This window comes from Phocoena sinus, chromosome 1 (assembly GCF_008692025.1).
Source record: "Phocoena sinus isolate mPhoSin1 chromosome 1, mPhoSin1.pri, whole genome shotgun sequence".
NCBI classification, from domain to species: domain Eukaryota; kingdom Metazoa; phylum Chordata; class Mammalia; order Artiodactyla; family Phocoenidae; genus Phocoena; species Phocoena sinus.
This window is the reverse complement of record NC_045763.1, coordinates 42918236-42945558: the sequence shown is the minus strand read 5'-3', so window position 1 is coordinate 42945558 and position 27323 is coordinate 42918236. Positions and strand designations below refer to the sequence as shown.

General features: G+C 40.4%; 1 protein-coding gene across 1 annotated transcript in view; it reads right to left on the bottom strand.

Moving 5' to 3' along the window:
- RNF11 (ring finger protein 11) overlaps nucleotides 1-23675 on the bottom strand; it is a 46920-nt gene extending 23245 nt beyond the window's left edge. The window contains exon 1 of the mRNA XM_032645514.1: nucleotides 23057-23675. Within this exon, the coding sequence (XP_032501405.1) occupies nucleotides 23057-23179 (123 nt within the window). The 5' untranslated portion in view covers nucleotides 23180-23675. The remainder of the gene's footprint in view (nucleotides 1-23056) is intronic.
- Nucleotides 23676-27323: the final 3648 nt, after the last annotated feature.

Genomic DNA, 27323 nt, shown 5'->3' with positions numbered 1-27323 from the left:
GATCTAGCATGTAAGCTTATAAGTCACTACACCACCCTAACAAAAAAATCAACAACTCTTCTTAGATCGGTCAGAGATGTGAGGTCAGAGAGCAAACTGCTGACCCTAAAACTTGAGAGACAGACGGATACAGAAAATCACAACTTACCAGAGCAGAAACCTGTCAGCAGAACCAGTGCTGGGGTAGGAAAACCTGAACTGTAATTCTGCTGGGGACTGTATGATTACTAGGGGTTCAGTGTGAACAAGTTTGAGTTAAAAACTCCAGGGGGACCCCACAGTCAATTCGTAAGTTTTATTTCCATGAGCTTTGCCAGGTCCTCCCAGTGAGTATCAGAGAAAAATTCCCCTCATGCTCCCAAGAGGAGTGGGAAAGGAACCATTTTGATATATGCCAGAGCATTCTATTCTTCTTCACCTAAGGGGGTAGAGGCGGACACTGAGAAGCACTGGGAATTGCAAATTAAAACAAGCAAACAAAAACACCACTTACACCTATTAGAACGGTGAAAATTGAAAACACTTGACAGTATCAAATGCTGGTGAGGATGTGGATTGGAGCAACAGGAGCTCTCCCTTACTGCTGGTGGGAATGCAAATGGCACAGCCACTTTGAAAGACAGTTTGGCGGTTTTTTACAAAACCAAACGTACTCTTACCATATACAATCCAGCAATTATGCTCCTTGGTATTTACCTAAAGGAGCTGAAAACTTATATCCACCCAAAAACCTGCACATGGATGTTAATAGCAGCTTCAATCATAATTCCCAAAACTTGGAAGCAACCAAGATATGCTTTAGTAGGTAAATGGATAAACTTGTGGTGCATCAAGACAATGGAATACTATTCAGTGCTAAAAAGAAATGAGCTATTAAGCCATGGATAAACATGGAAGAAACTTCATTGCACGTTACTAAGTGAAAGAAGCCAATGTGAAAAGGCTACATGCTGTTTGCTTCTAAATATATGACATTCTGGAAAAGAAAAACTGTGGAGACAGTAAAAGATCAGTGGTTGCCAGGGGTTAGGAGGAAGGGATGAACATGTGGAGCACAGAGGATTTTTTTAGGCAGGCAAAATATTCTGTATGATACTATACATAACGGAGAATCCATGTCATTGTACATCCATCCAAACTCACAGAGTATACAACACCAAGCTATGGATTTTGGATAATAATATTTTAGTGTAGATTCATTAAAAAAAAATTAAATGTGGCCCTATCAAAATCCCAGCTGATTTATTTTCAGAAATTGACAATTGATCCCAAAATTCATATGGAATTATAAGGGACTAAGGATAGCCAAAATAATGTAGAATAATACGAACAAAGTCTTAAGATTCACACCTCCTGATTTCAAAACTTACTGTAAAACTAGTGTAGGACTAGCATTAAGAATAGACATGTAGGGCTTCCCGGGTGGTGCAGTGGTTGAGAGTCCGCCTGCCGATGCAGGGGACACGGGTTTGTGCCCCGGTCCGGGAAGATCCCACATGCCGCGGAGCGGCTGGGTCCATGAGCCACGGCCACTGAGCCTGCGCGTCTGGAGCCTGTGCTCCGCAACGGGAGAGGCCACAACAGTGAGAGGCCCGCGTACCGCAAAAAAAAAAAAAAGACATGTAGGGACTTCCCTGCTGGTGCAGTGGTTAAGAATCCACCTGCCAATGCAGGGGACACGGGTTCGATCCCTTCTCCGGGAAGATCCCACATGCTGCAGAGCAACTAAGCCCATGTGCCACAGCTACTGAGCCTGTGTGCCACAACTACTGAAGCCCAGGTGTCTAGAGCACATGCTCCACAACAAGAGAAGCTACTGCAATGAGAAGCCCATGCACTGCAACAAAGAGTAGCCCCCGCTCACCGCAAATAGAGAAAGCCCACACACAGCAAGGAAGACCCAACACAGACAAAAATAAATAAAATTTAAATTAAAAAAAAAAGAATAGACATGTAGGGACTTCCCTGGTGGCATGGTGGTTAGGAATCTGCCTGCCAATGCAGGGGACACGGGTTTGATCCCTGGTCTGGGAAGATCCCACATGCCGCGGAGCAACTAAGCCTGTGTGCCACAACTATTGAGCCTGCACTCTAAAGCTCGCACACCACAACTACTGAAGTCTACATGCCTATAGCCAGTGCTCCACAACAAGAGAAGCCAAGAGTAGACATGTAGATCAATGGAACATAACTGAAGAGTCCAGAAATAACCCCTTAACACTTAATGGACAATTGATTTGGGGCACAACAATGGGGAAATATTGAACAAATGGTGCTCTGACAGGATAGTCACATTCAAAATAATAAATTTGGGGCCTTCCTTACACTACACACAAAAATTAACTCTTAAAAGAAAACACAGGAGTAAATCTTTGTGAATGTGGGTTAGGCAAAATTTTCTTAGACACAACACCAAAAGCTCAAGTGACAAAAGAAAAAATAAACTGGATCCACCAGAATTAGCAATTTTTGTGCTCAAGTAACACCATCAAGAAAGTGAAAAGACCATAGCAAAGGAAACCATAAACAAAACAAAAAGACAACCCACAGAACGGGAGAAAATATTTGTAAAGAAAGTGACCAACAGGGATTAATCTCCAAAATATACAAACAGCTCATGCAGCTCAATATCAAAAAAAAGCAACCCAATCGAAAAATGGTTGTTGGAAGATCTAAATAGACATTTCTCTGAAGAAGATATACAGATGGCCAAAAAGCACACGAAAAGATGCTCAACAGGGCTTCCTTGGTGGCGCAGTGGTTAAGAATCCGCCTGCCAATGCAGGGGACGTGGGTTCGAGCCCTGGTCCAGGACGATCCCACATGCCACAGAGCAACTAAGCCCATTCACCACTTCACCACAACTACTGAGCCTGCGCTCTAGAGCCTGCAAGCCACAATTACTGAAGCCAGCATGCCTAGAGGCCGTGCTCCGAAACAAGAGAAGCCACCACAATGAGAAGCCTACACACCGCAATGAAGACCACAACTAGAGAAAGCCCATGCGCAACAAAAACCCAATGCAGCCAAAAATAAATAAATTAATTAATTAATTAAAAAAAAATAAGATGCTCAACATCACTAATTATTAGAGAGATGAAAATCAAAACTACAATGAGGCATCACCTCACACCGGTCAGAATGGCCACCACCAAAAAATCTACAAACAATAAATGCTGGAGAGGGTGTGGAGAAAAGGGAATCCTCCTACACTGTTGGTGGGAATGTAAATTGGTACAGCCACTATGGAGAACATATGGCGGTTCCTTTTTTTTTTTTTTTAAATCTTTATTGGAGTATAATGGCTTTACAATGTTGTGTTAGTTTCTGCTGCATAATAAAGTGAATCAGCTATACGTATACATGTATCCCCATATGCCCTCCCTCTTGCATCTCCCTCCCACCCTCCCCATCCGACTCCTCTAGGTGGTCACAAAACACTGAGCTGATTTCCCTGTGCTATGCAGCTGCTTCCCACTAGCTACCTATTTTACATGTGGTAGTGTATATATGTCAATGCTACTCTCTCACTTCGTCCCAGCTTACCCTTCCCCCTCCCCATGTCCTCAAGTCCATTCTCTACATCCGTGTCTTTATTCCTGTACTGCCCCTAGGTTTGTTAGAGCCTTTTTTTTTTTTTTGGTTCAGTATGGCGGTTCCTTAAAAAACTAAAAATAGAGCTACCATATGATAAGCAATCCCACTCCTGGGCATATATCCGGAGAAAACCATAACTGGAAAAGATACATGCACCCCAATGTTCACTGCAGCACTATTTACAACTGCCAAGACATGGAAGCAACCTAAATGTCCATGAACAGAGGAATGGATAAAGAAAATGTGGTACATATATACAATGGAATATTACTCAGGCATAAAAAAGAATGAAATAATGCCATTTGCAACATGGATGGACCTAGAGATTGTCACACTGAGTGATGTAAGTCAGACAGAGAACGACAAATATCATATGATAGCGTTTATACGTGGAAACTAAAAATATGTTACAAATGAACTTATTTACAAACAGAAACAGAGTCACAGATATAAAAAACAAATTTATGGTTACCAGGGGGGGAAAGGGGGGAGGGATAAATTGGGAGATTGGGATTGACATATACACATATATATAAAATAGATAACTAATAGGGACCTACTGTATAGCAAATGGAACTCTACTCAATACTCTGTAATGACCTATATGGAAAAAGAATTTTAAAAAGAGTGGATATATGTATATGTATAACTGATACACTTTGCTCTACAGCAGAAACTAACACAACATTGTAAATCAACTATACTCCCATAAAAATTAAACCACCTCCCCCAAACTAGTCTATCTGTAGGAACAAGCAGGAGAGATCACTCACAAAGATCTAATAATGATATTTGAAGTTTTTTTTGCAGAAATGATGGAAAAGTACAAATAAAACATGAAATTGAACAGGGTATGCTTGTTAGGGTCTCTAGAAGCAGAAAACAGCTTTATAGGGTATAATTACAAAATCTACTGGCTTTTTGTTTGCATTCACTTCCAAAGATTCTGACAACAGTCTTAAAACAGTCTCAGAGTAGATGACTATCACTGTCTTCATTCGTCCAAAATTCTGAAATTCTCATCACCAAAACAGCTGTCAGTCTGCTCCCAGTAATGTTATGTTCTTCTGAAAAATACCACTTCATACCCTTTCTCTGAGCACTTTCAATGGAAGGATTATTCATGTCATATATGTTCTCTGTCTGTAATTAACTAAGAGGAAGGGACATAAAGATTTAAAGCAAGGTAAACTCATGGTTACCAAGGAGGAACGGGGGAGGGGATAAATTAGGAGATTGGGATTGACAACAGATAACTAATAAGGACCTACTGTATAACACAGGGAACTCTACTCAACACTCTGTAATGACCTATATGGGAAAAGAATTTTAAGAAGAGTGGATATATGTATAACTGATTCACTTTGCTGTACAGCAGGAACTAACACAACATTGTTAATCAACTATACCCCAATAAAAATTAATTTTTAAAAAGTGAAAAGACAGTCCACAAAACAGGAGAAAACTTGCAAATCTCATATCTGACAAGGGATCAGAATATATAATGAACTCTTACAACTCAATAAGGATCTGAACAGACATTTCTCCAAAGATGTACAAATGGCCAAGAAGCACGTGAAAAGATGCTCAACATGAGCCTTTACAGAAATGCAATCAAAACCACAATGAGGACTTCCCTGGTGGCGCAGTGTTAAGAATCTGCCTGCCAATGCAGGGGATTCGAGAAGGGGATTCTGGGAAGATTCTGGGAAGATCCCACATGCCACGGAGCAACTAAGCCTGTGTGCTGAGCCCGCGCTCTAGAGCCTGCAAGCCACAACTACTGAGCCTGCGTGCCACAACTACTGAAGCCCGCTCGCCTAGAGGCCGTGCTCTGCAACGAGAAGCCACCGCAATGAGAAGCCCATGCACTGCAATGAAGAATAGCCCCCACTCGCCACAACTAGAGAGAGCCCGCGTGCAGCAACGAAGACCCAACGCAGCCAAAAATAAATAAACAAATAAGCTAATTAATTTTAAAAAAAACACCCAAACCGCAATGAGATACCACTTCATAGGCACTAGAATGGCTATAATTTTAAAAAAAAAGATAATAAGTTTTGGTGATGATGTGCAGAAATTGGAACCCTTGTGCACTGCTAGTGGGAATGTAAAACCATACTACAAGTGTTTTGGAAAACAGTTTGGCAGTCCCTCAAAAGGTTAAACATGGAATTATGTGACACAGCAATTCTACTAGGAAGTGTATAACCAAGAGATATGAAAACATATCTGTACAAAAACTTGCACACAAATGTTTATAAAAGCATTCATAAGAGCCAAAAAATGGAAGCCCAAATGTTCATCAATGAAGAATGGCTAAAAAAATGTGGTTGATCCACACAATGAAATACTTCACAATAAAAGAAATGAAGTCCTGATACATGCTACAACATAGATGAATCTTGAAAACAGTAAGAGACCAGCGACAAAAGACCACAAATTAGTATGCATACTGGTATGCACTTCTCATTGGGGAAATGCAAATTAAAACCACAATGAAGGGACCTTGAAGATGGCGGAAGAGTAAGACGCGGAGATCGCCTTCCTCCCCACGGATACACCAGAAATACATCTACACGTGAAACAACTCCAACAGAACACCTACTGAAGGCTGGCAGAAGACATCAGACCTCCCAAAAGGCAAGAAACTCCCCACGTACCTGGGTAGGGCAAAAGAAAAAACAGAGACAAAAGAATAAGGAAGGCACCTGCACCAGTGGGAGGGAGCTGTGAAGGAGGAAAAGTTTCCACACACTAGGAAGCCCCTCCGCGGGCGGAGACTGCGGGAGGCGGAGGGGGGAGCTTCGGGACCGCGGAGTAGGGCACAGCGACGGGTGCGGAGGGCAAAGCGGGGAGATTCCCGCACAGAGGATCGGTGCCGACCGACACTCACCAGCCCGAGAGGCTTGTCTGCTCACCCACAGGGGCGGGCGGGGCTGCGAGCTGAGGCTCGGGTTTCGGTTTTGGACGGAGCACAGGGAGAGGACTGGGGTTGGCGGCTTGAACATTGCCTGAAGGGGTTAGTGCACCACGACTAGCCGGGAGGGAGTTTGGGGAAAAGCCTGCACCTACCGAAGAGGCAAGAGACTTTTTCTTCCCTCTTTGTTTCCTGGTGCGCGAGGAGAGGGGTTTAAGAGCGCTGCTTAAAGGAACTCCAGAGACGGCCGCGAGCCGCGGCTAAAAGCGCGAACCCCAGAGACGGCCGCGAGCCGCGGCTAAAAGCGCGAACCCCAGAGACGGGCGCGAGCCACGGCTAAAAGCGCGAACCCCAGAGACGGGCGGGAGACGCTAAGGCTGCTGCTGCCGCCACCAAGGGGCCTGTGTGCGAGCACAGGTCACTCTCCACACCCCTCTTCTGTGGAGCCTGTGCAGCCCGCCACTGCCAGGTTCCCAGGATCCAGGGACAACTTCCCCGGGAGAACGCACGGCGGGCCTCAGGCTGGTGCAACGTCACGCCGCCTCTGACGCCGCAGGCCCGCCCCGCACGCAGTGCCCCTCCTTCCCCCCGCCCCTGGCCTGAGTGAGCCGGAGCCCCCGAATCAGCGGCTCCTTTAACCCCGTCCTGTCTGAGCAAAAAACAGACGCCCCCCAGCGACCTACACGCAGAGGCAGGGCCAAATCCAAAGCTGAGCTCCTGTGAGCTGTGAGAACAAAGAAGAGAAAGGGAAATCTCTCCCAGCAGCCTCAAAAGCAGCGGATTAAAGCTCCACAATCAACTTGATATACCCTGCACCTGTAAAATACCTGAATAGACAAGGAATGATCCCAAATTGAAGAGGTGGAATTTAGGAGATCTATGGTTTTTTTTCCCTTTTCCTCTTTTTGTGAATGTGTACATGCATGCTTCTGTGTGAGATCTTGTCTGTATACTCTTGCTTCCACCATTTGTCCTAGGGCTCTATCCGTCCATGGTTTTTAAAAAAAATTTTTTTTCTTAATAATTAATTTTAACTGTAATAAGTTTATTATACTTTACCTTCGTTCTTTCCTTCTTTCTTTCCTTCCTTCCTTCCCTCCTTTAGACAACGAATCACCCCAAATTGAGGAGGTGGTCTCTGAGAGCAAGATTTATCCCCCATTACCTCTTTTTGTGAAGGTGTATGTGTATGCTTCTGTGTAAGATTTTCTCTGTATAGCTTTGCTTCCAACATTTGTCCTCAGGTTCTATCAGTTCCTTTTTATTTTTTCTAAATATTTTTAATTCAATAACTATATTATACTTTATTTTATTTTTACTGTATCTTCTTTCTTTCTCTTTTCCTTCTTTCCCTCCTTCCTTCCTTCCTTCCTCCCTCCCTCCCTCCTTTTTTCCTTCTTTGCTTCTTTCTTCCTTCCTTCCTTTCCTCCTTTCCTTCTTTCTTTCCTCATACTTCTACTAATTCTCTACTTTTTCTCCCTTTTATTCTGAGCCGTGTGGATGAAAGGCTCTTGGTGCTCCAGCCAGGAGTCAGGGCTTTGCCTCTGAGGTAGGAGAGCCAACTTCAGGACACTGGTCAACAAGAGACCTCCCAGCTCCACATAATATTAAACGGCGGAAATCTCCCAGAGACCTCCATCTTAATACCAGCACCCAGCTTCACTCAACGACCAGCAAGCCACAGTGCTGGACAACCTATGCCAAACACCTAGCAAAACAGAAACACAACCCCACCCATTAGCAGAGAGGCTGCCTAAAATCATAATAAGGCCACAGACACCCCAAAACACACCACCAGACGTGAACCTGCCCACTAGAGAGAGAGACAAAATCCAGCCTCATCCACCACAACACAGGCACTAGTCCCCTCTACCAGAAAGCCTACACAACCCGCTGAAACAACCTTAGCCACTGGAGATAGACATCAAAAACAATGGGAACTACGAACGTGCAGCCTGCAAAAAGGAGACCCCAAACACAGTAAGATAAGCAAAATGAGAAGACAGAAAAACACACAGCAGATGAAGGAGCAAGATAAAAATGCACCAGACCTAACAAATGAAGAGGAAATAGGCAGTCTACCTGAAAAAGAATTCAGAACGGTAGTAAGGATGATCCGAAATCTTGGAAGTAGAATGGACAAAATGCAAGAAACAGTTAACAAGGACCTAGAATAAATAAAGATGAAACAAGCAACGATGAACAACGCAATAAATGAAATTAAAAGTACTGTAGATGGGATCAATAGCAGAATAACTGAGGCAGAAGAACGGATAAGTGACCTGGAAGATAAAATAGTGGAAATAACTACTGCAGAGCAGAATAAAGAAAAAAGAATGAAAAGAACTGAGGACACTCTCAGAGACCTCTGGAACAACATTAAACGCACCAACATTCGAATTATAGGGGTTCCAGAAGAAGAAGAGAAAAAGAAAGGGACTGAGAAAATATTTGAAGAGATTATAGTTGAAACCTTCCCTAATATGGGAAAGGAAATAGTTAATCAAGTCCAGGAAGCACAGAGAGTCCCATACAGGATAAATCCAAGGAGAAATACGCCAAGACACATATTAATCACACTGTCAAAAATTAAATACAAAGAAAGCATATTAAAAGCAGCAAGGGAAAAATAACACACAAGGGAATCCCCATAAGGTTAACAGCTGATCTCTCAGCAGAAACCCTACAAGCCAGAAGGGAGTGGCAGGACATACTGAAAGTGATGAAGGAGAAAAACCTGCAACCAAGACTACTCTACCCAGCAAGGATCTCATTCAGATTTGATGGAGAAATTAAAACCTTTACAGACAAGCAAAAGCTGAGAGAGTTCAGCACCACCAAACCAGCTTTACAACAAATGCTAAAGGAACTTCTCTAGACAAGAAACACAAGAGAAGGAAAAGACCTATAATAACGAACCCAAAACAATATAGAAAATGGGAATAGGAACATACATATCGATAATTACCTTAAATGTAAATGGACTAAATGCTCCCACCAAAAGACACAGATTGGCTGAATGGATACAAAAACAAGACCCTTATATAAGCTGTCTACAAGAAACCCACTTCAGACCTAGAGACACATACAGACTGAAAGTAAGGGGATGGAAAAAGATATTCCATGCAAATGGAAACCAAAAGAAAGCTGGAGTAGCAATTCTCATGTCAGACAAAATAGACTTTAAAATAAGGACTATTAAAAGAGACAAAGAAGGACACTACATAATGATCAAGGGATTGATCCAAGAAGAAGATATAACAATTGTAAATATTTATGCACCCAACATAGGAGCACCTCAATACATAAGGCAAATACTAACAGCCATAAAAGGGGAGATCGACAGTAACACATTCATAGTAGGGGACTTTAACACCCCACTTTCACCCATGGACAGGTCATCCAAAATGAAAATAAATAAGGAAACACAAGCTTTAAATGATACATTAAACAAGATGGACTTAATTGATATTTATAGGACACTCCATCCAAAAACAACAGAATACACATTTTTCTCAAGTGCTCACGGAACATTCTCCAGGATAGATCATATCTTGGGTCACAAATCAAGCCTTGGTAAATTTAAGAAAATTGAAATTGTATCAAGTATCTTTTCTGACCACAACGCCATGAGACTAGATTATCAATTACAGGAAAAGATCTGTAAAAAATACAAACACATGGAGGCTAAACAATACACTACTTAATAATGAAGTGATCACTGAAGAAATCAAAGAGGAAATAAAAAAATACCTAGAAACAAATGACAATGGAGACACAACGACCCAAAACCTATGGGATGCAGCAAAAGCAGTTCTAAGGGGGAAGTTTATAGCAATACAAGCCCACCTTAAAAAGCAGGAAACATCTCAAATAAACAACCTAACCTTGCACCTCAAGCAATTAGAGAAAGAAGAACAAAAAAACCCCAAAGCTAGCAGAAGGAAAGAAATCATAAAAATCAGATCAGAAATAAATGAAAAAGAAATGAAGGAAACGATAGCAAAGATCAATAAAACTAAAAGCTGGTTCTTTGAGAAGATAAACAAACTAGATAAACCACTAGCCAGACTCATCAAGAAAAAAAGGGAGAAGACTCAAATCAATAGAATTAGAAATGAAAAAGGAGAAGTAACAACTGACACTGCAGAAATAAAAAAAATCATGAGAGATTACTAAAAGCAACTCTATGCCAATAAAATGGACAATCTGGAAGAAATGGACAAATTCTTAGAAAGGCACAACCTGCCAAGACTGAATCAGGAAGAAACAGAAAATATGAACAGACCAGTCACAAGCACTGAAATTGAAACTGTGATTAAAAATCTTCCAACAAACAAAAGCCCAGGACCAGATGGCTTCACAGGTGAATTCTATCAAACGTTTAGAGAAGTGCTAACACCTATCCTTCTCAAACTCTTCCAAAATATAGCAGAGGGAGGAATACTCCCAAATTCCTTCTACGAGGCCACCATCACCTTGATACCAAAACCAGACAAGGATGTCACAAAGAAAGAAAACTGCAGACCAATATCACTGATGAACATACATGCAAAAATCCTCAACAAAATACTAGCAAACAGAATCCAACAGCACATTAAAAGGATCATACACCATGATCAAGTGGGGTTTATTCCAGGAATGCAAGGATTCTTCAATATACGCAAATCTATCAATGTGATAAACCATATTAACAAATTGAAGGAGAAAAACCATATGATCATCTCAATAGATGCAGAGAAAGCTTTTGACAAAATTCAACACCCATTTATGATAAAAACCCTGCAGGAACTAGGCACAGAGGGAACTTTCCTCAACATAATAAAGGCCATATATGACAAGCCCACAGCAAACATCATTCTCAATGGTGAAAAACTGAAAGCATTTCCACTAAGAACAGGAACAAGACAAGGTTGCCCACTCTCACCACTATTATTCAACATAGTTTTGGAAGTTTTAGCCACAGCAATCAGAGAAGAAAAGGAAATAAAAGGAATCCAAATCGGAAAAGAAGAAGTAAAGCTGTCACTGTTTGCAGATGACATGATACTATACATAGAGAATCCTAACGATGCTACCAGAAAACTACTAGAGCTAATCAATGAATTTGGTAAAGTAGCAGGATACAAAATTAATGCACAGAAATCTCTGGCATTCCTATATACTAATGATGAAAAATCTGAAAGTGAAAATCAAGAAAACACTCCCATTTACCATTGCAACAAAAAGAATAAAATATCTAGGAATAAACCTACCTAAGGAGACGAAAGACCTGTATGCAGAAAATTATAAGACACTGATGAAAGAAATTAAAGATGATACAAATAGATGGAGAGATATACCATGTTCTTGGATGGGAAGAATCAACATTGTGAAAATGACTCTACTACCCAAAGCAATCTACAGATTCAATGCAATCCCTATCAAACTACCACTGGCATTTTCCACAGGACTAGAACAAAAAATTTCGCAATTTGTATGGAAACACAAAAGACCCTGAATAGCCAAAGCAATCTTGAGAACGAAAAAAGGAGCTGGAGGAATCAGGCTCCCTGACTTCAGACTATACTACAAAGCTACAGTAATCAAGACAGTATGGTACTGGCACAAAAACAGAAATATAGATCTATGGAACAGGATAGAAAGCCCAGAGATAAACCCACGCACATATGGACACCTTATCTTTGATAAAGGTGGCAGGAATGTACAGTGGAGAAAGGACAGCCTCTTCAATAAATGGTGCTGGGAAAACTGGACAGGTACATGTAAAAGTATGAGATTAGATCACTCCCTAACACCATACACAAAAATAAGCTCAAAATGGATTAAAGACCTAAATGTAAGGCCAGAAACTATCAAACTCTTAGAGGAAAACATAGGCAGAACACTCTATGACATAAATCACAGCAAGATCCTTTCTGACCCACCTCCTAGAGTAATGGAAATAAAAACAAAAATAAACAAATGGGACCTAACGAAACTTCAAAGCTTTTGCACAGCAAAGGAAACCATAATCAAGACCAAAAGACAACCCTCAGTAAGGGAGAAAATATTTGCAAATGAAGCAACTGACAAAGGATTAATCTCCAAAATTTACAAGCAGCTTATGCAGCTCAATAACAAAAAAACAAACAACCCAATCCAAAAATGGGCAGAAGACCTAAATAGACATTTCTCCAAAGAAGATATACAGACTGCCAACAAACACATGAAAGAATGCTCAACATCATTAATCATTAGAGAAATGCAAATCAAAACTACAATGAGAGATCATCTCACACCAGTCAGAATGGCCATCATCAAAAAATCTAGAAACAATAAATGCTGGAGGGCTTCCCTGGTGGCACAGTGGTTAAGAGTCCGCCTGCCGATGCAGGGGACGCAGGTTCATGCCCCAGTCTGGGATGATCCTACATGCCGCGGAGCGGCTGGGCCCATGAGCCATGGCCGCTGAGCCTGGGCGTCTGGAGCCTGCGCGTCTGGAGCCTGTGCTCCGCAGGGGGAGAGGCCGCAACAGTGAGAGGCCCAGTACCGCAAAAAAATAAAAAATAAATGCTGGAGAGGGTGTGGAGAAAAGGGAACACTCTTGCACTGCTGGTGGGAATGTGAATTGGTTCAGCCACTATGGAGAACAGTATGGAGGTTCCTTAAAAAACTACAAATAGAATTACCATATGACCCAGCAATCCCACTACTGGGCATATACCCTGAGAAAACCAAAATTCAAAAAGAGTCATGTACCAAAATGTTCATTGCAGCTCTATTTACAATAGCCCGGAGATGGAAACAACCTAAGCGCCCATCATCGGATGAATGGATAAAGAAGATGTGGCACATATATACAATGGAATATTACTCAGCCTTAAAAAGAAATGAAATTGAGCTATTTGTAATGAGATGGATAGACCTAGAGTCTGTCATACAGAGTGAAGTAAGTCAGAAAGAAAAAGACAAATACTGTATGCTAACACATATATATGGAATTTAAGGAAAAAAATTGTCATGAAGAACCTAGGGGTAAGACAGGAATAAAGACGCAGACCTACTGGAGAACGGACTTGAGGATATGGGGAGGGGGAAGGGTGAGCTTTGACAGGGCGAGAGAGAGTCATGGACATATACACACTAACAAATGTAGTAAGGTAGATAGCTAGGGGGAAGCAGCCACAAGGCACAGGGATATTAGCTCGGTGCTTTGTGACAGCCTGGAGGATGGGATAGGGAGAGTGGGAGGGAGGGAGACGCAAGAGGGAAGACATATGGGAACATATGTATATGTATAACTGATTCACTTTGTTATAAAGCAGAAACTAACACACCATTGTAAAGCAATTATACCCCAATAAAGATGTTTAAAAAAAAAAAAAGATACATATGTAGTAGTGCCAATTCCATGAGTACGTTAAAACTTGTTTTATGGACTCATACGAAGTCAATTTCCATATATTCCAGGTGCATTTGAGAAGAAAGTATAACCAATAATTATTGGTTGCAGAGTTCTCTCTCTATATATATATCTATTAAATCAAGCTTGTTAACTGTGTTTATATGCTTTTATTTCCCTTCTGCTTGACCTATCAAATGCTGAGAGAAGTATGTTGAATTCTCCCACTGTGGTGATGGATTTGTCAATATTCCTCTTGGTATAATAATTCTTGCTTTTATATTTTAATGCTATTTTAATAGATACATATGTGTTCAGAATTATTATATGTTCATCGTGAGTTTAATCTTTTATTAGCATATGGTGACCATCTTCATCCCTAGTAAGGCATTATTTCTTAAACTTTATTTTGTCTGATATTATTGATATATAGCTATATACCAACTACCAACTTTCTTTTCGTTAGAATATTCCTGACATATCTTTAGCAATTCTTTTACATTCAGTCTTTCTGTTTATGTTTTAATGTCATTCTTCTAAACGAAATAAAATGTATTTTAAAAATACAAAAAAAACCCCACAATGAAACACTTCTACACACTTATCAGAGTGCCTAAAATAAAAGACTGACAATACCAGGTGCTGGTAAGGATGTAGAGAAAACGGAACTCTCGTATATAGCTGATAGGAGTGTAAACTGGTGAAACCACTTTGGCAACTTATTTTGAAATGCATCCAAAAATAGGATGGATTGATAAAGGGACTGGGTATGTGTTAAAACAAATATAGCAAAATGTTAACTACAGTCTAAGTGGTAGGAATATGGGTATTCAAACAATTCTGTCAACTTCTTTGTTTTTGAAATTTCCATAATAAAATATTGTGGGAAAAACTAAATATATACCTGTTCCATTACCCAGCATTTCCACTCCTGAATATAAACCAAATAGGTATTTACGTATATTTTTAAAAATGTTCACAGCACATTCATACAGTCAAAAACTAACACAACCCAAATATGTATTAATAGTAAAATGGGTTTTAAAAGTATATTTATACAACTGAATCCTCTACAGCAATGCAAAATAATATGAGCTACTGCCACAATACGGAACATCATAACCGAATTTCACAAACAATGCTGAACAAATTATTTAAGTTCAAAACTGGGCAAAACAAACAGAAGGTGGTAAGAGGTCAGAACAGTAGTTACCTTTGGGGAAGGGGTATTGACTGTTAGAGGAGATATGAGGGAGCCTTTTGGGGGGTTGGATATTGGCTATATCTCGATGGTGGTTATAATATGTAAAAGGTCACTGGACTATATAGTTAAGATATTATTTATACTATTAAAGATATACTCTTTATTGTATATAAGCAATAAAAAGGTTTTACACACACACGCACATATTATACCTTAACTGTACAACATTATACAACTCCCTCTAAATTCATGCTCACCACCTACTGATTATTCTTCCAGCTCCAAGCTCCCCAACTCATAGTTTAATCAGGGCAGCTCTTTTGCTTTTATTATTTTTTACATTTACGTTCATCATTTGATGTCTTCAGAAGCTAAAGAGTTATTTTGTGATCCACTGCCCTATCATAAATTGATCCTCCAACTTAAAGTCTTAAGTTTAATACTTGATTACACTGTTTCACACTGAATAAATGCTTCATGTATATACATTAATCTTGCCTCCTTAAAGTGGTAGATCCTTAAGGGTAAAGGACTCATTTCTCCTTTCACCTTGGTGCCCAACACATACCTGCTGACCGAGAGAAGAAATGAAGTATCAAGTGTCCTGGTTTTTATCCTTAAAGCCTTGCCATTCAGTTTATGGTAAACTGCTTTTTTTTGCCACATATGTAAGAATTAAATTGTTATACAAAATTACATGTAATTTTAACTAATTGGATCAATTATAAAAGTCTCTTAAAGCCATTCAGCTTCATAAGAATTCATAAAGTTTTAATAAATTTAGGAACTAATATATCTGGAGGATTGCTTTCTTCACTCCCACACCTTCATATCCCTTACTTACCTTACTGTATGCTCTCTGGATTAAGTAACAAGATAATTACTCAACTGCCCCTGGGAGCACACTCCATGTTGGCTATTTAATTAAAAGATAGGTATATGTGCATTCATATTAAAATGAACTCAAAGTATTTTTAATTGGTTACAATAAGGAACTCTTCTAAGACTTGAAAAGCAACATACCATAAAGTCAAATTGAATATCAAAACCAAAAGGTCAGGCAGATTCTCCAAGAGCAGAAAATATATTTAGTTCTCCCTTATCACTTTACTTTTCAACAGCATGTAGCAATTTCTTCTGCCATTAAAAACACACACACTTTGGCTATCTATATGCTAGCTTTTCCTCACATCTTTCACTCACATTTCCACTGAGTCTTTAGTATCTTTACCACCTCACTCTTGATTTCATTTACATCACAACTGCAAAAATCCTAAACAGGTTAACAATATCATAAATATTTGTTAAATTCAATATTAAAAGTTACTGACAAGGAATCAACTTCTGGAAATTTGTTACAGCCTATTTTTTAATAATCTGTTGATACAGGACAGAAACACATAATCCCTAACTCTTTGCTTGAAAAAAGGTAATACAGAGAAGATAACTACATGCAGAAATGGCTTGAGGCAAGATGACAAAGAAATACAACATCTAATTCCAACTGTATTTACAATCATCCTCTTTTCACTTCCTCATTTCTAGAAATTTTGAACTTGGCTGAGACAGTAAAGACAGAAAGAAGTGGTACACGTTGAAGAAAAAAAAGTCAGGGAAAACCTATAGTAGCCATTCTGTGACAATTCTTCTATGTAGAAGGAACCAAATAAAATTAAGATCTTTAAAAAAAAATCCCCTCCTACCTAAAGTATTATATTATGATTTTTAAAAGATCTAAATTTTACAAAAATATATCCTAGAAAGTGCTAACTAAAAAATATTTTAAGAAAGTCAAGTTCTCAGACCTTATGTACCAAGTACTCATTACCCCTATCTTCTCAAGTTACCCTATAATTGGCTCTAGAATTAAACTGACACACAGACTGTCCTACTCTTAAAGGTGCTCATACATTCTTAATGGCAAAGAATCAGCCTTAATTAAAGGACATCCAGAGGGGTAGATCATGCATAAACAAACAAAACCCTTGTAACAATGGTTACAAATAAATAAGCAAAGATATTTGCTTAGTTATTAAAAAAAAGAAGAGGCAAGCTGAGCTACACAGAACACAGACCAAACTCAAATGAAAACAAGGTAAACAGATTAACTTTCCCAAAGCTTATGCACATTATAAATTAGAAGTGACAGGACAAAACTGAATATAGTCAGATAAAATAGTTAATGTGGGAGAGAAAAATAGCAGAACCCTTTAAAGTACAAAAGCCAAACACTAAAGCACAGGATTCTGGGAACAACTTATAAAGAATCGAACAACCATAAGACTTCACACTCACAGAAAAACACAATAACTGATTTTCACATTTACTCAAGTATTTGAGTGCCTGCTATGTGAAAAGCACAGTTCTAGCAATGCAAAGATGAATCATCAAACTTGGATTCTAGTAGGGTACAGGCAACATTGTTATAAAGAATTAAAATCAAATAGGAAGGGTAAAGAAGTGTATAAAGAGGAGTAATTAAAATCAAATAGGAAGGGTAAAGAAGTATATAAAGAGGAGTATTCTGGGCAACAGGAATAGAATGAGCAAAGGCAGAGGCTGGAAAGCAGAAGGCATATACAGAACATAGCAAACTTCAGTCTGACTAGAGTATAAGTTTTATATAAGACTACGAAAAGCTGGAAAAGTATAAAAGAAGCCAGATCATAACTCTGAATGCTAGGACAGATCTTCAGTGATGAGTCGGTAAGAATCATTAAGGATTAAGAAGCAAGGGAATCTGATTTGGATAGAATTTACTGAACAATAAATGGTTGGGGATGAAATGCATGGAAGAGGAGACATCACATAGGTAATTGTGAGAGGTCATGAAGACCTCAGTTCCAGTGGTGACAGTGTAAGAGGGAGAAGGCAGAGTTCTAAGTTAGACACCGGGTGTCTACAATGTGTAAGGTACCATTCCACTCCACTGAGAAACTTTTAAAATCTTAACACATCATTCTCACTTTTAAGGAAACGGTAATCTGGAAAAATAATAAATGTTAAAGCACGAGAGCTAATAAGATAATACATGATTTCCAGATAAATATTACAAACAGAAAATACTGCACTTGAAGAAATCAGGAGAGGGGAAAAAAATGGTCAGTGGAGGATTTATTAAAGAGGTTGGAGTTGATCTGCACCTCAATGAAAAGGTAAAATTTCAACAGGGGAGGGATAAAATTTCACACAAAGGGAGTTTTTTTAAGTTAAATAATTTGTTTAATAAGAGCAAGATAGGTGAGATACACTGAGGTAATTTCCAACAAAATAGTAAACAAAACACTAATACATAAAAAAAAAAAATTCAACTACCTGAACTTAACTTCATAAAGATACCAGAAAAACAAGGTATTATTACTATTACAGCTCTGAATGCTTAAAAATGAGTATTTTCTTATATTCTAGATCTTTAAATGAGAGGGGTTACTTTTAATGAGTCCTATAGGAGAGACCAAGCCTTAAAAAAAAAAAGTAACCTTCAGTCAGTTTGAAATATCCAAAATGTTATGTTTTGTTATTTGTGAAAGAAGTTCCTCAAGACACAACATAATCTGATAAACTCTCTTCATATTTTACACGTGATATGAACCAGGATATGAACTCAGACCCATCTGACTCCAAAACCAGAGCTATACTTGCACTCAGCGCTGTATTACCAATAATTTTTCTTCTGATTTTAAAATCTCAAATGTATTAATCACAAAGTGCACAGAAGGAAGAGATGAGTGAATCTCAAACTATGTAACTACTGCATAAGTGAGAGATATCACTTTATTTATATATGTATATATATATTCAGATTGAAGTACTGTAAAGTGCTTTTTTGTTGTCAATGAATATTAATTTACCAGAGTGCCACTCCCAAATTAGTCATGAGAAATGGGGGTTTTAGAGTGACTAGTTAGTGGTTTCTCAATCTGTTCACTTACACCTTTCAAAGCTGGGCTACCTACCTGGCCCTTTCCTCTTATCAACCTTCATTCCTCAGCCTTTCATAACTTATCCTCCCTCTCACAACCCTTCTAAGACTGCCCTTGATGGGCAGATTTCCTCTGTATTCTTTTTAAACATTTAGGAAGGAAAGAGTAGACGACGTGCCAAATTTGTTTTTTACCTTCTAATTCAAGAAAAGCTCTAACCTCTTCCCTCCAATTTCTTTAAGGACAAAGATTTAAGTTCTTTCTCACAAAATAAACATTTTGTTATAGAATATAAACAAGGTGGAAAAAACTTATTTTATCAATAATTATTATAAACCAATTCCTATATTTAATATTATTGGGATTTGATTTTTAGGACTGATTCCTTAAAAATGATCCATTATAAAGGAAAAAGGCACTAGGAATGTGCATAATTCTTACAAAACATTCTACTGCACTTGCCTCAAAATAAATATATTAAATCATTTAAAAGAAATCCAGTCATTCAACCAACAACTGAGTGCCCAATGTGTGCCAGGCACTATTTAGGCACTTGGGAAACAACAATTTTTATAAAACTCCCCTTTCCTCAGGGAGTTTACCACCTAGCAGGGGGAGACAGATAATAAACAATAAATATAATAAGAAAAGACAATGTGTTAGAAAGTGATAAATGCTATGGGAAAAAAACAGAACAAGGTAAGTGAGAATTCCAGGGTGCCAAGGCAAGTGCACTTTTAAATAGGGTGGTCAGAGAAGGTGTAAGAAGGTGTCATTTGACTAAAAACTTGAAGGTAAGGGAGTCAGCCATGATGATACCTGGGGGAAGAGTACTCAAGGCACAGAAAAAAACAGAGTAAAGGTCCTGGAGTATCCTAGAAACAAGGAGGCCAGAGGAAGCCAGCAAAGGGCAGAGTAGTAAGAGGTGTCATAAGAGCTATGTATGGGAGCAGAGGGTATAGATCATGTAGGGTTTATGGGACACTAAGGAATTTGGCTTTTACTTTGAACGAAATGAGGATCCACAGAAAGTTGAGTAGAGTGTCATGATCTGTTTTACCATAATCACTCTGGATGATGGGTTAAGCATAGACTAAAGGGAGGGTAAGGGTGAAAGCAGAGAGACCAGTTAGGAGGCTACAAAAGAAACCCAGGAGAGAAATATGTACTTCCCATCAACTTTGACCACAGTAGTGCAGTGCTTACATTTAAGCATAAGTAGATAAAACAAATCTCAGATCCTGTTAATAAGAAATAACTGGATGTTACAGAAGTTTTTTATATAGAGCTCTTGGCATATAGATACATTGTACATCTTTTCTTTTAACCATTCACTACAGAGAAATACCAAGCATGTTCCTTTATAATCAGTTATTCCCTCCATGAATTTTTAAAAAATCCTACTGTAACTGAGACTATGCTTTAAGGAAATAAGCCCATATTTCTGTAGCTCTGTCAATTATACACTATTTTTGAAGAAAAAAATAAGTCACTTCTATCCACTGAAAATATAAATCATTTACCTTGGATTAGTGTTTCTCAGATCACCTGATTTACATTCCTAAAAACTTCAATTCCTTCAGGTAAGACTAATTTCTACAAAAGTTCCTCTTTTTATGCTTCTATCTTTAAAGAAATTACTTCTTTCAAATTGATGCCAAATTTGCGTATCAGTATCTGGGTCGTTCATTTCAGGAAATGGCAACCACAAAAAACTCCCGCTGTCACAAACATGTTTCAAAAAACGTTCCTTCATGACACCAAAAAAACTCTTATCATCTTATCCTCCTGGAAAAGGCAAATACAATTCCCATAAATTCTAAAGAAGTTATTCTTTTTTTTTTTGCGATACGCGGGCCTCTTACTGTTGTGGCCTCTCCCGTTGCGGAGCACAGGCTCCGGACGCGCAGGCTCAGCGGCCATGGCTCACGGGCCCAGCCGCTCCGCGGCATGTGGGATCTTCCCAGACCGGGGCACGAACCCGTGTCCCCGGCATCGGCAGGCGGACCCTCAACCACTGCGCCACCAGGGAAGCCCTAAAGAAGTTATTCTTAACACTGTATTTATCATAAGGATATAAGAGAAAGAGTGTAGAAAGTCAAAGATATTTGACTTGCCTAGAAGGGGGCTAGGGAACATGGAAGGAGATTTTGAAATAAAAACTCATACTTCTAAAAGAATTTGCTTATGAAACTGAAATAAGCACACTGTCCTATAGCATTTATGAAGGAAACCAAGAGTGAAATATAAACTATTTACTTGCTTCAAAGACTCAGAAAAACATCTAGACTTAGCTTGGATTTTTTAAGAGACTTCCTTGTGACAATTCTTTGGAAGAAATGGGTGTGTAAATTTACAAAACTGAAATCAAATTCATTAATTCACTCAACATTTAAGTGCTTATGTGCCAGAAACTGCACTAAGCAAGGAGGACATAGTCCCTGTTCTCAAGGGCTTACAGTCTTCACTCACTCCAGTTACTAAGCATCTACTATGAGCCAGATGCTGTGTATACAACAAACAGGAAACACAGGGTCCCTACCTGCATACAGCTTATACTGGAGAAGGAGGGAAATGCCTCGAGAATGAGACACACATCTAAGTAAACAAGGATAACATTCAAGTGTTAAATGGGCTGCTTATGAAAGTGCGGACACTTCCTTCAAGGGGGACACAAAGAAGGAAGTAATGGATTCAGGGTGAGAGGGAGGGGAATGTAGGGACTTCAGATACAGTTGAGTCCTCAAAGAGGATTACGCTGTTCACCTGCTGACCTTGGGGGAAGGGCTCCAGAGGGGACAAATGGAGCTAAGGCAGAGATGTGTGAACAGGCTGTTGTACTTGATAGGCCTGGAATATGAATGTGAAAGAGAAATCATGGAGACGTCTCTATGCCACAATTAAAAGACTGGACTTTATTGGCATATATGAAAGGCCCCTGAAGGGTTTTATCCAGAAAACCAGCATATGTGATCAGGTTTTTCTGGTGTGGTGAGACACTGATTTACATAGGAATGAGAAAAGAATAACACTAGATAATGATGTCACCACATGAAACAACAAAGGAGACTGCCCAGTTTGAAAATTAAACCCCATTCATGAAAAAAATTAAGCCACAACTATCCAAGCCCTTCTGGGGAAAAAGTTTTTAATCAGCATCATTTAAAATTGAAAAAGTAGAGGAAAGGTTTATATATATTACGGATTATAACATCTGCATATCTATTTTGAGTTTTCTAAAGCAGTCTTTAGCTCTTTATTAATTGTGTAAAGATATCTGGAGCTGCTGATTGCTGTACAAAAAGCAGTGAAGCTATTTAGAAGACGAGTCTTTGATACAAAGGGAGAACCACGAGTAACATAAGCTATTTCTCAAGTAAGGTTTGAAGGTTTCCAAAGTTCAAGATAAGCAAGTTCTCTTAAGTCAGCGTGTTTAAAAGGTGTGTCATAGGGGTGGAGCAAAAGGAGGGATTAAAAATTAATATAAACATATATAAAAACAAGTAATTCGATGTTGCTAGAACCAAAATCACTACTTGGAAATCTCCCAAGCAGAGGGAGAAATGAACGCCTACCAGATCCAATGAATACAGACAGACAGGAGGGAGGAGAGGATGATCACACTTGAAAGTATAAACGGGGGGGAGGGGGTAACCACCTATCCAGAACCCAAAATCCAGCTGGCGATGCGATGAGGAAATCACCTCCAAACCTCACAGTTCAGGCATAAAGGCAGGAAAATATCACTTCCAAACTCCACCATCTAACTACCAGCCATAGGCCAAGGGGATATCACACATACTCGAATCCCAGAACTCAAGGACAAGTACCATCCCCACGCAGTGCTTGAGGGGAGGTGAAGGATTCCCCCTATCCTGAGGGTGGGGAGCAATCACCCTCACATCCAGCCCTAAGGGGGTCAGTGCCCCTCAGGCCAGGGGCAGTGACAGCCCCGAAGATCCCACAATCTCAGCCAGAGCTGCCTCTACTCCTCGCACCCCCGTTGCCCAACACACACCCTCCCCTACCTGATATGGCGGCGGCGGCTCCTGATCCGGCTCTGTCCCCTCGCCAAAGCTAGCCCGGTCGGACTGAGACTCGTGAAGCAGGGAGATGTCATCCGAAGTGGGGGACTTCAGGCAGTTCCCCATCTTCCGGGGCTGGGGTGTGTGATCTGGGGGAGGAAGAAAGCAGTAGCGGGGTCGTTCGCACGCTCCGCGGTCAGCCTCGGTCAGCGAGGTGGGGTCGGGCGGCAGGCCGGGGCTCAGGCGGCGACGGCTAACCCGCCCCCCGGCGCCGCCCAAGAGCCGCTCATGCCAGCCCCCGGGGTTGGGGGCTTAAGGCTGGGCCGCGGGTTCCCTGGGGTCGCGGCGGTAGCCTCCTACGAGGCGGCGGCGGCGGCGGCGGCGGCGATGGGGGGGGGGGGCGGGGAGACGAAGCACTTCCCCACCCCGCCCCCCCGCGGGGCGGCGGCGGCCACGGAGCTGCTGGGCCTAATCCAGGTCAGGAGGGGGGGGCGCGGCCGTCGAGGCTCCCTCAGCTGCTGCCTCAGCTGCTGCTGCCCCCGCCGACGCCGGAGCTGCAGCCGCGGGCCTCATCCTACTCCGCCTGAAAGCGGCGGCGACGGCCAGAACGAGGCCAGCTGCGGCCCTGCGTCACGCCGCCGTGCGTGCTCTGGTCCCGCCCCCGGCGCTGGGAGGCGTGGGCGGCTCTCAGCTGCGCGTCCCCCCCCCACCCCGCCTCTCTCGCCTTCTCCAGTCCTAAGCAGCTGTTCTTGGGCCTGCGTCAGTTTCTGCTTCTCTAACAGTCTGAGACGTGACTCCGAAACCAGTCCTGCGTCTCCCGTGCCTCCCCAGACGCACTGCGCCCACCTCGCTTGTCTCAGCTCTTACCTGTGCGCTGTTTTGACAGTCTTCTCACCACCTTCAGCCAAGTGATCTATTTTTAAACCCGTGTCTGAATGGATCACTCCCATGATTAAAATGTTAAAAGGTTTACCATTTATCCCTTCAGAATAGAGTCCAAACTCACTAATGAACCTTCCCTACTTCCCCAGTCACTTCCTAAACCTCCTACACCACAGCCAGAAAGATTCTTCTACCAATTGTTCTATTTCTTTCCATTCCCACCACCATAGTACAAGTTACCATCACTTCTCCACTGTAATACTTTGAACTCTTTCCCCTGCATTCACCATTGCTCCCATTCAATCCACTATTTGTACAGTTGAGTTACCTTTTTTAAATGTAAATATGATCATGTCATTCCCCTAGGGGGAATTTAAGCCTTTTAAAACCTTCAATGGCTTCCCAATGCTGTTATGACTAAGTATTAATCGTTAAATTGTTTACAAATCTGGCTACCTCTCCTATCTCATTAGCAGCATTGTTCCCTGCATATTCTAAATTCTAGGATGTCTAAATAAAGTAGTTTCAGTTATCTAGAGGACTATTCCCTCTGGCTGAGGCCTTTACCCATATTTTTTTCTCTGACAGAAACTCGCTTCTTCCCACTCCTGACCTCCCATTAAGCTAAACTTTATCCCCACTTGTCTTCCTGGACTCAACTTTGGTGCCACTGGGAAGCCTCTCCTAACCCTCCAGTCTGGATTAGTTGCCTCCTCTGTCTCTCAGTCCCTGAGCTTCTCTCTGTCACAGGCTGATCAAGCTGAATCATCTGTACCTCCTCTGTGCAAGGCCTGGCACATTGCCTAAGGCAGTGTAGGCTTTATTCTTGGTTGAATGAACAAAGAGCTCAAGAAGCAATGTATGTAAAGGAAGGAAATAAGAAAGATGAGAATGCTCCTAATAGTCATTCATTCAACAAGAGACTAAAATTGGGTCTTGACTCCATTTCTTTCATTCATCATTTACTGATTTTTTTTTCTTTTTCTCTAGACCCTAATGCTAGGCACTAGGGAAACCTGGCTAGTTCCTGATGGAGCCCAGAATCCAGCTGGGAAGACAAGTAAACAGATGAGTTCTTCTGTCACCCACCACCAAAGGTTTTTAGAGGGCACAGAAGGGAGTGATTAGACCATTGGGTTAGGATCAGAAAGGATTCTTGGAAGCAGAACTGTGTCAAACTGGCATGGGCCTAAGTGCTCTAACTTTGGAGTCCCTATTCTATAAAATCACATATTTTATTTAAATGCACTCATATCTCATATTAAATATAACCATTTTGCTATTTACCCTCTTTTCCAAGACTTGCCTTCCTTCCTATTAATGGCTCCCACCTAAATAGGTGTATCCCTAATGCCATGTTTTTTATCAGAATCTTTCACACATCCCCAAGAATCATTACTTAATTCTCTGGCTTGGACAAATAAAATTATTGGATCATTTGGGAGGAAATTTTCAGGCATTTGCCTCTTTTCTCCTATTGCCATTTTCCTTGTCCCCTCTGAACTATTGCGACAACTTCTTAATGAAGCCCTTGCCTCTGCACCGTCAATCCATTCTCCACACTACTACCATGAAAAATGTAATCAGAGAGCATTCATAGACTTGTGGTTCAGAAATTTAGCATGGCACTAAGGCCTTGAACCATTTGGTCCCATCCTAATCTCCCATATGACTCTGACTCCAACCAGGCATCCTATATTCCAGCCATATCACACTACTTACCATGCCCTCAGTTTTCACTGTGCTTTTCCACTTCTGATCTTTTGCCATGCTGTTCCCTTCTGTTGAAATCCAACTATCTTTAAGACCCTCCTTAAATACTACCTTCTTCATGTAGCTGACCTTTATTTCACTTAGTTGGAATATATATAACTATGTAAAATAAACAGGATCTATTATTGTATTATATTGTGTATATCTATATAACATATGTGAATATTTTAACATAATTCATATATATAAACAGATATGTATGTAGATGTGTGTGTGTATATATATATATATATATATATATATATATATATATATATAAAATCATAACTTCCATTTATTAGCCTGAGCCTTGAAAGGTTAATGTTGACATTCCTGTTTTATAGGAATAGAAACATGGCTATTCAGGGGTAAAGCCAAGATTTGAATTATGTACCAGTTGCATTTATTAGGTTGTGGGAGGGAACTACAACTTTTTTTCAGCCTGATATTCCTTTCTCAGTGTATAAAAACAAGAAAAAGGGGGAAGACTTACCTTGAATGCCTTTAGCATCTACATGTATCTTTGTAAGGAAGTAGTTATTCAATGATCTTTCTTCCTAATCCAGATTTAGAAAAGAACCCTTGGGAAGTGTCCTGTAGACCAGAGAGTGTGATCTAATCACAAAACATAATTTTAAATAAAAAAAGTAACCAAGACTATTGAAGTGACAAAGACTCTCCTAGACCCAACTCTAGTCAAGCTCCTCTAAGCCCTCAAGGCCTTAACCTTGGGTTCTGTGCTTAGCCCACTTATTCCAGTTTTAGCAAGATTCTAGCTGAGTTAGTTTAGCCAGAATCCCCCTCCCTCAGTATCTGACCACCTTGGCCTGCCTTCAGCAGAAATCCTATCAATGGGTTTAGCCAGAATTCCCTTTTCACTCTGATGTTTCCTTTTTGTAATTTTCCATCCACTTTCTCCCACCCTAGTCCTTGCCCATAAATCCCCACTTGTCCTTTTTGTATAAATACAGAGTGAAGTCCAGTTCTATACTGAGGTTTCTCTTCCCCTTTTGCAATAGGTCCTGAATAAAATTTGCTTTCACTGCTTTAACTTGTCTGGTTCTGGTTTTCTCTGACAGCAGGAGATCTAATGCAGAAGCCGATATGAAAATCTAGTACCCTCTGTTGAGCCAGATTTTTTAAAATAGTCTTTATCTTTTTAGACCAGTTTTAGGTTCACATCAAAATTGAACAGAAGGTACAGAGATTTACCATATACCCCTGCCCCTGTACATGCATAGCCTCTCCCATTATCAACACCCTGCGCCAGAGTGGTACATTTGTTACATTGATAAGCTATCACACAAAATCCTTGCTTAAGTTAGAGTTCACTCTTGGTGTTGTACATTCTATGGGTTTAGACAAATGTATAACGATGTGTATCTACCATTATAGTGTCATACAGAATAGTTACACTGCCCTAAAGATCTTCTGTGCTCAGCCTATTCATTCTTCCCTTGCCCCTAACCCCTGGCAACCACTTATTTCTTAACAGACTCCATAGTTTTACCTTTTCCAAAATGTCATATATTTAGAATCATACAGCATGTAGTCTTTTCACATTGGCTTCTTTCACTTAAATGAAAACTAAGGTTCCTCCGTTTCTATCCATGGCTTGATAACTAATTTCTTTTTA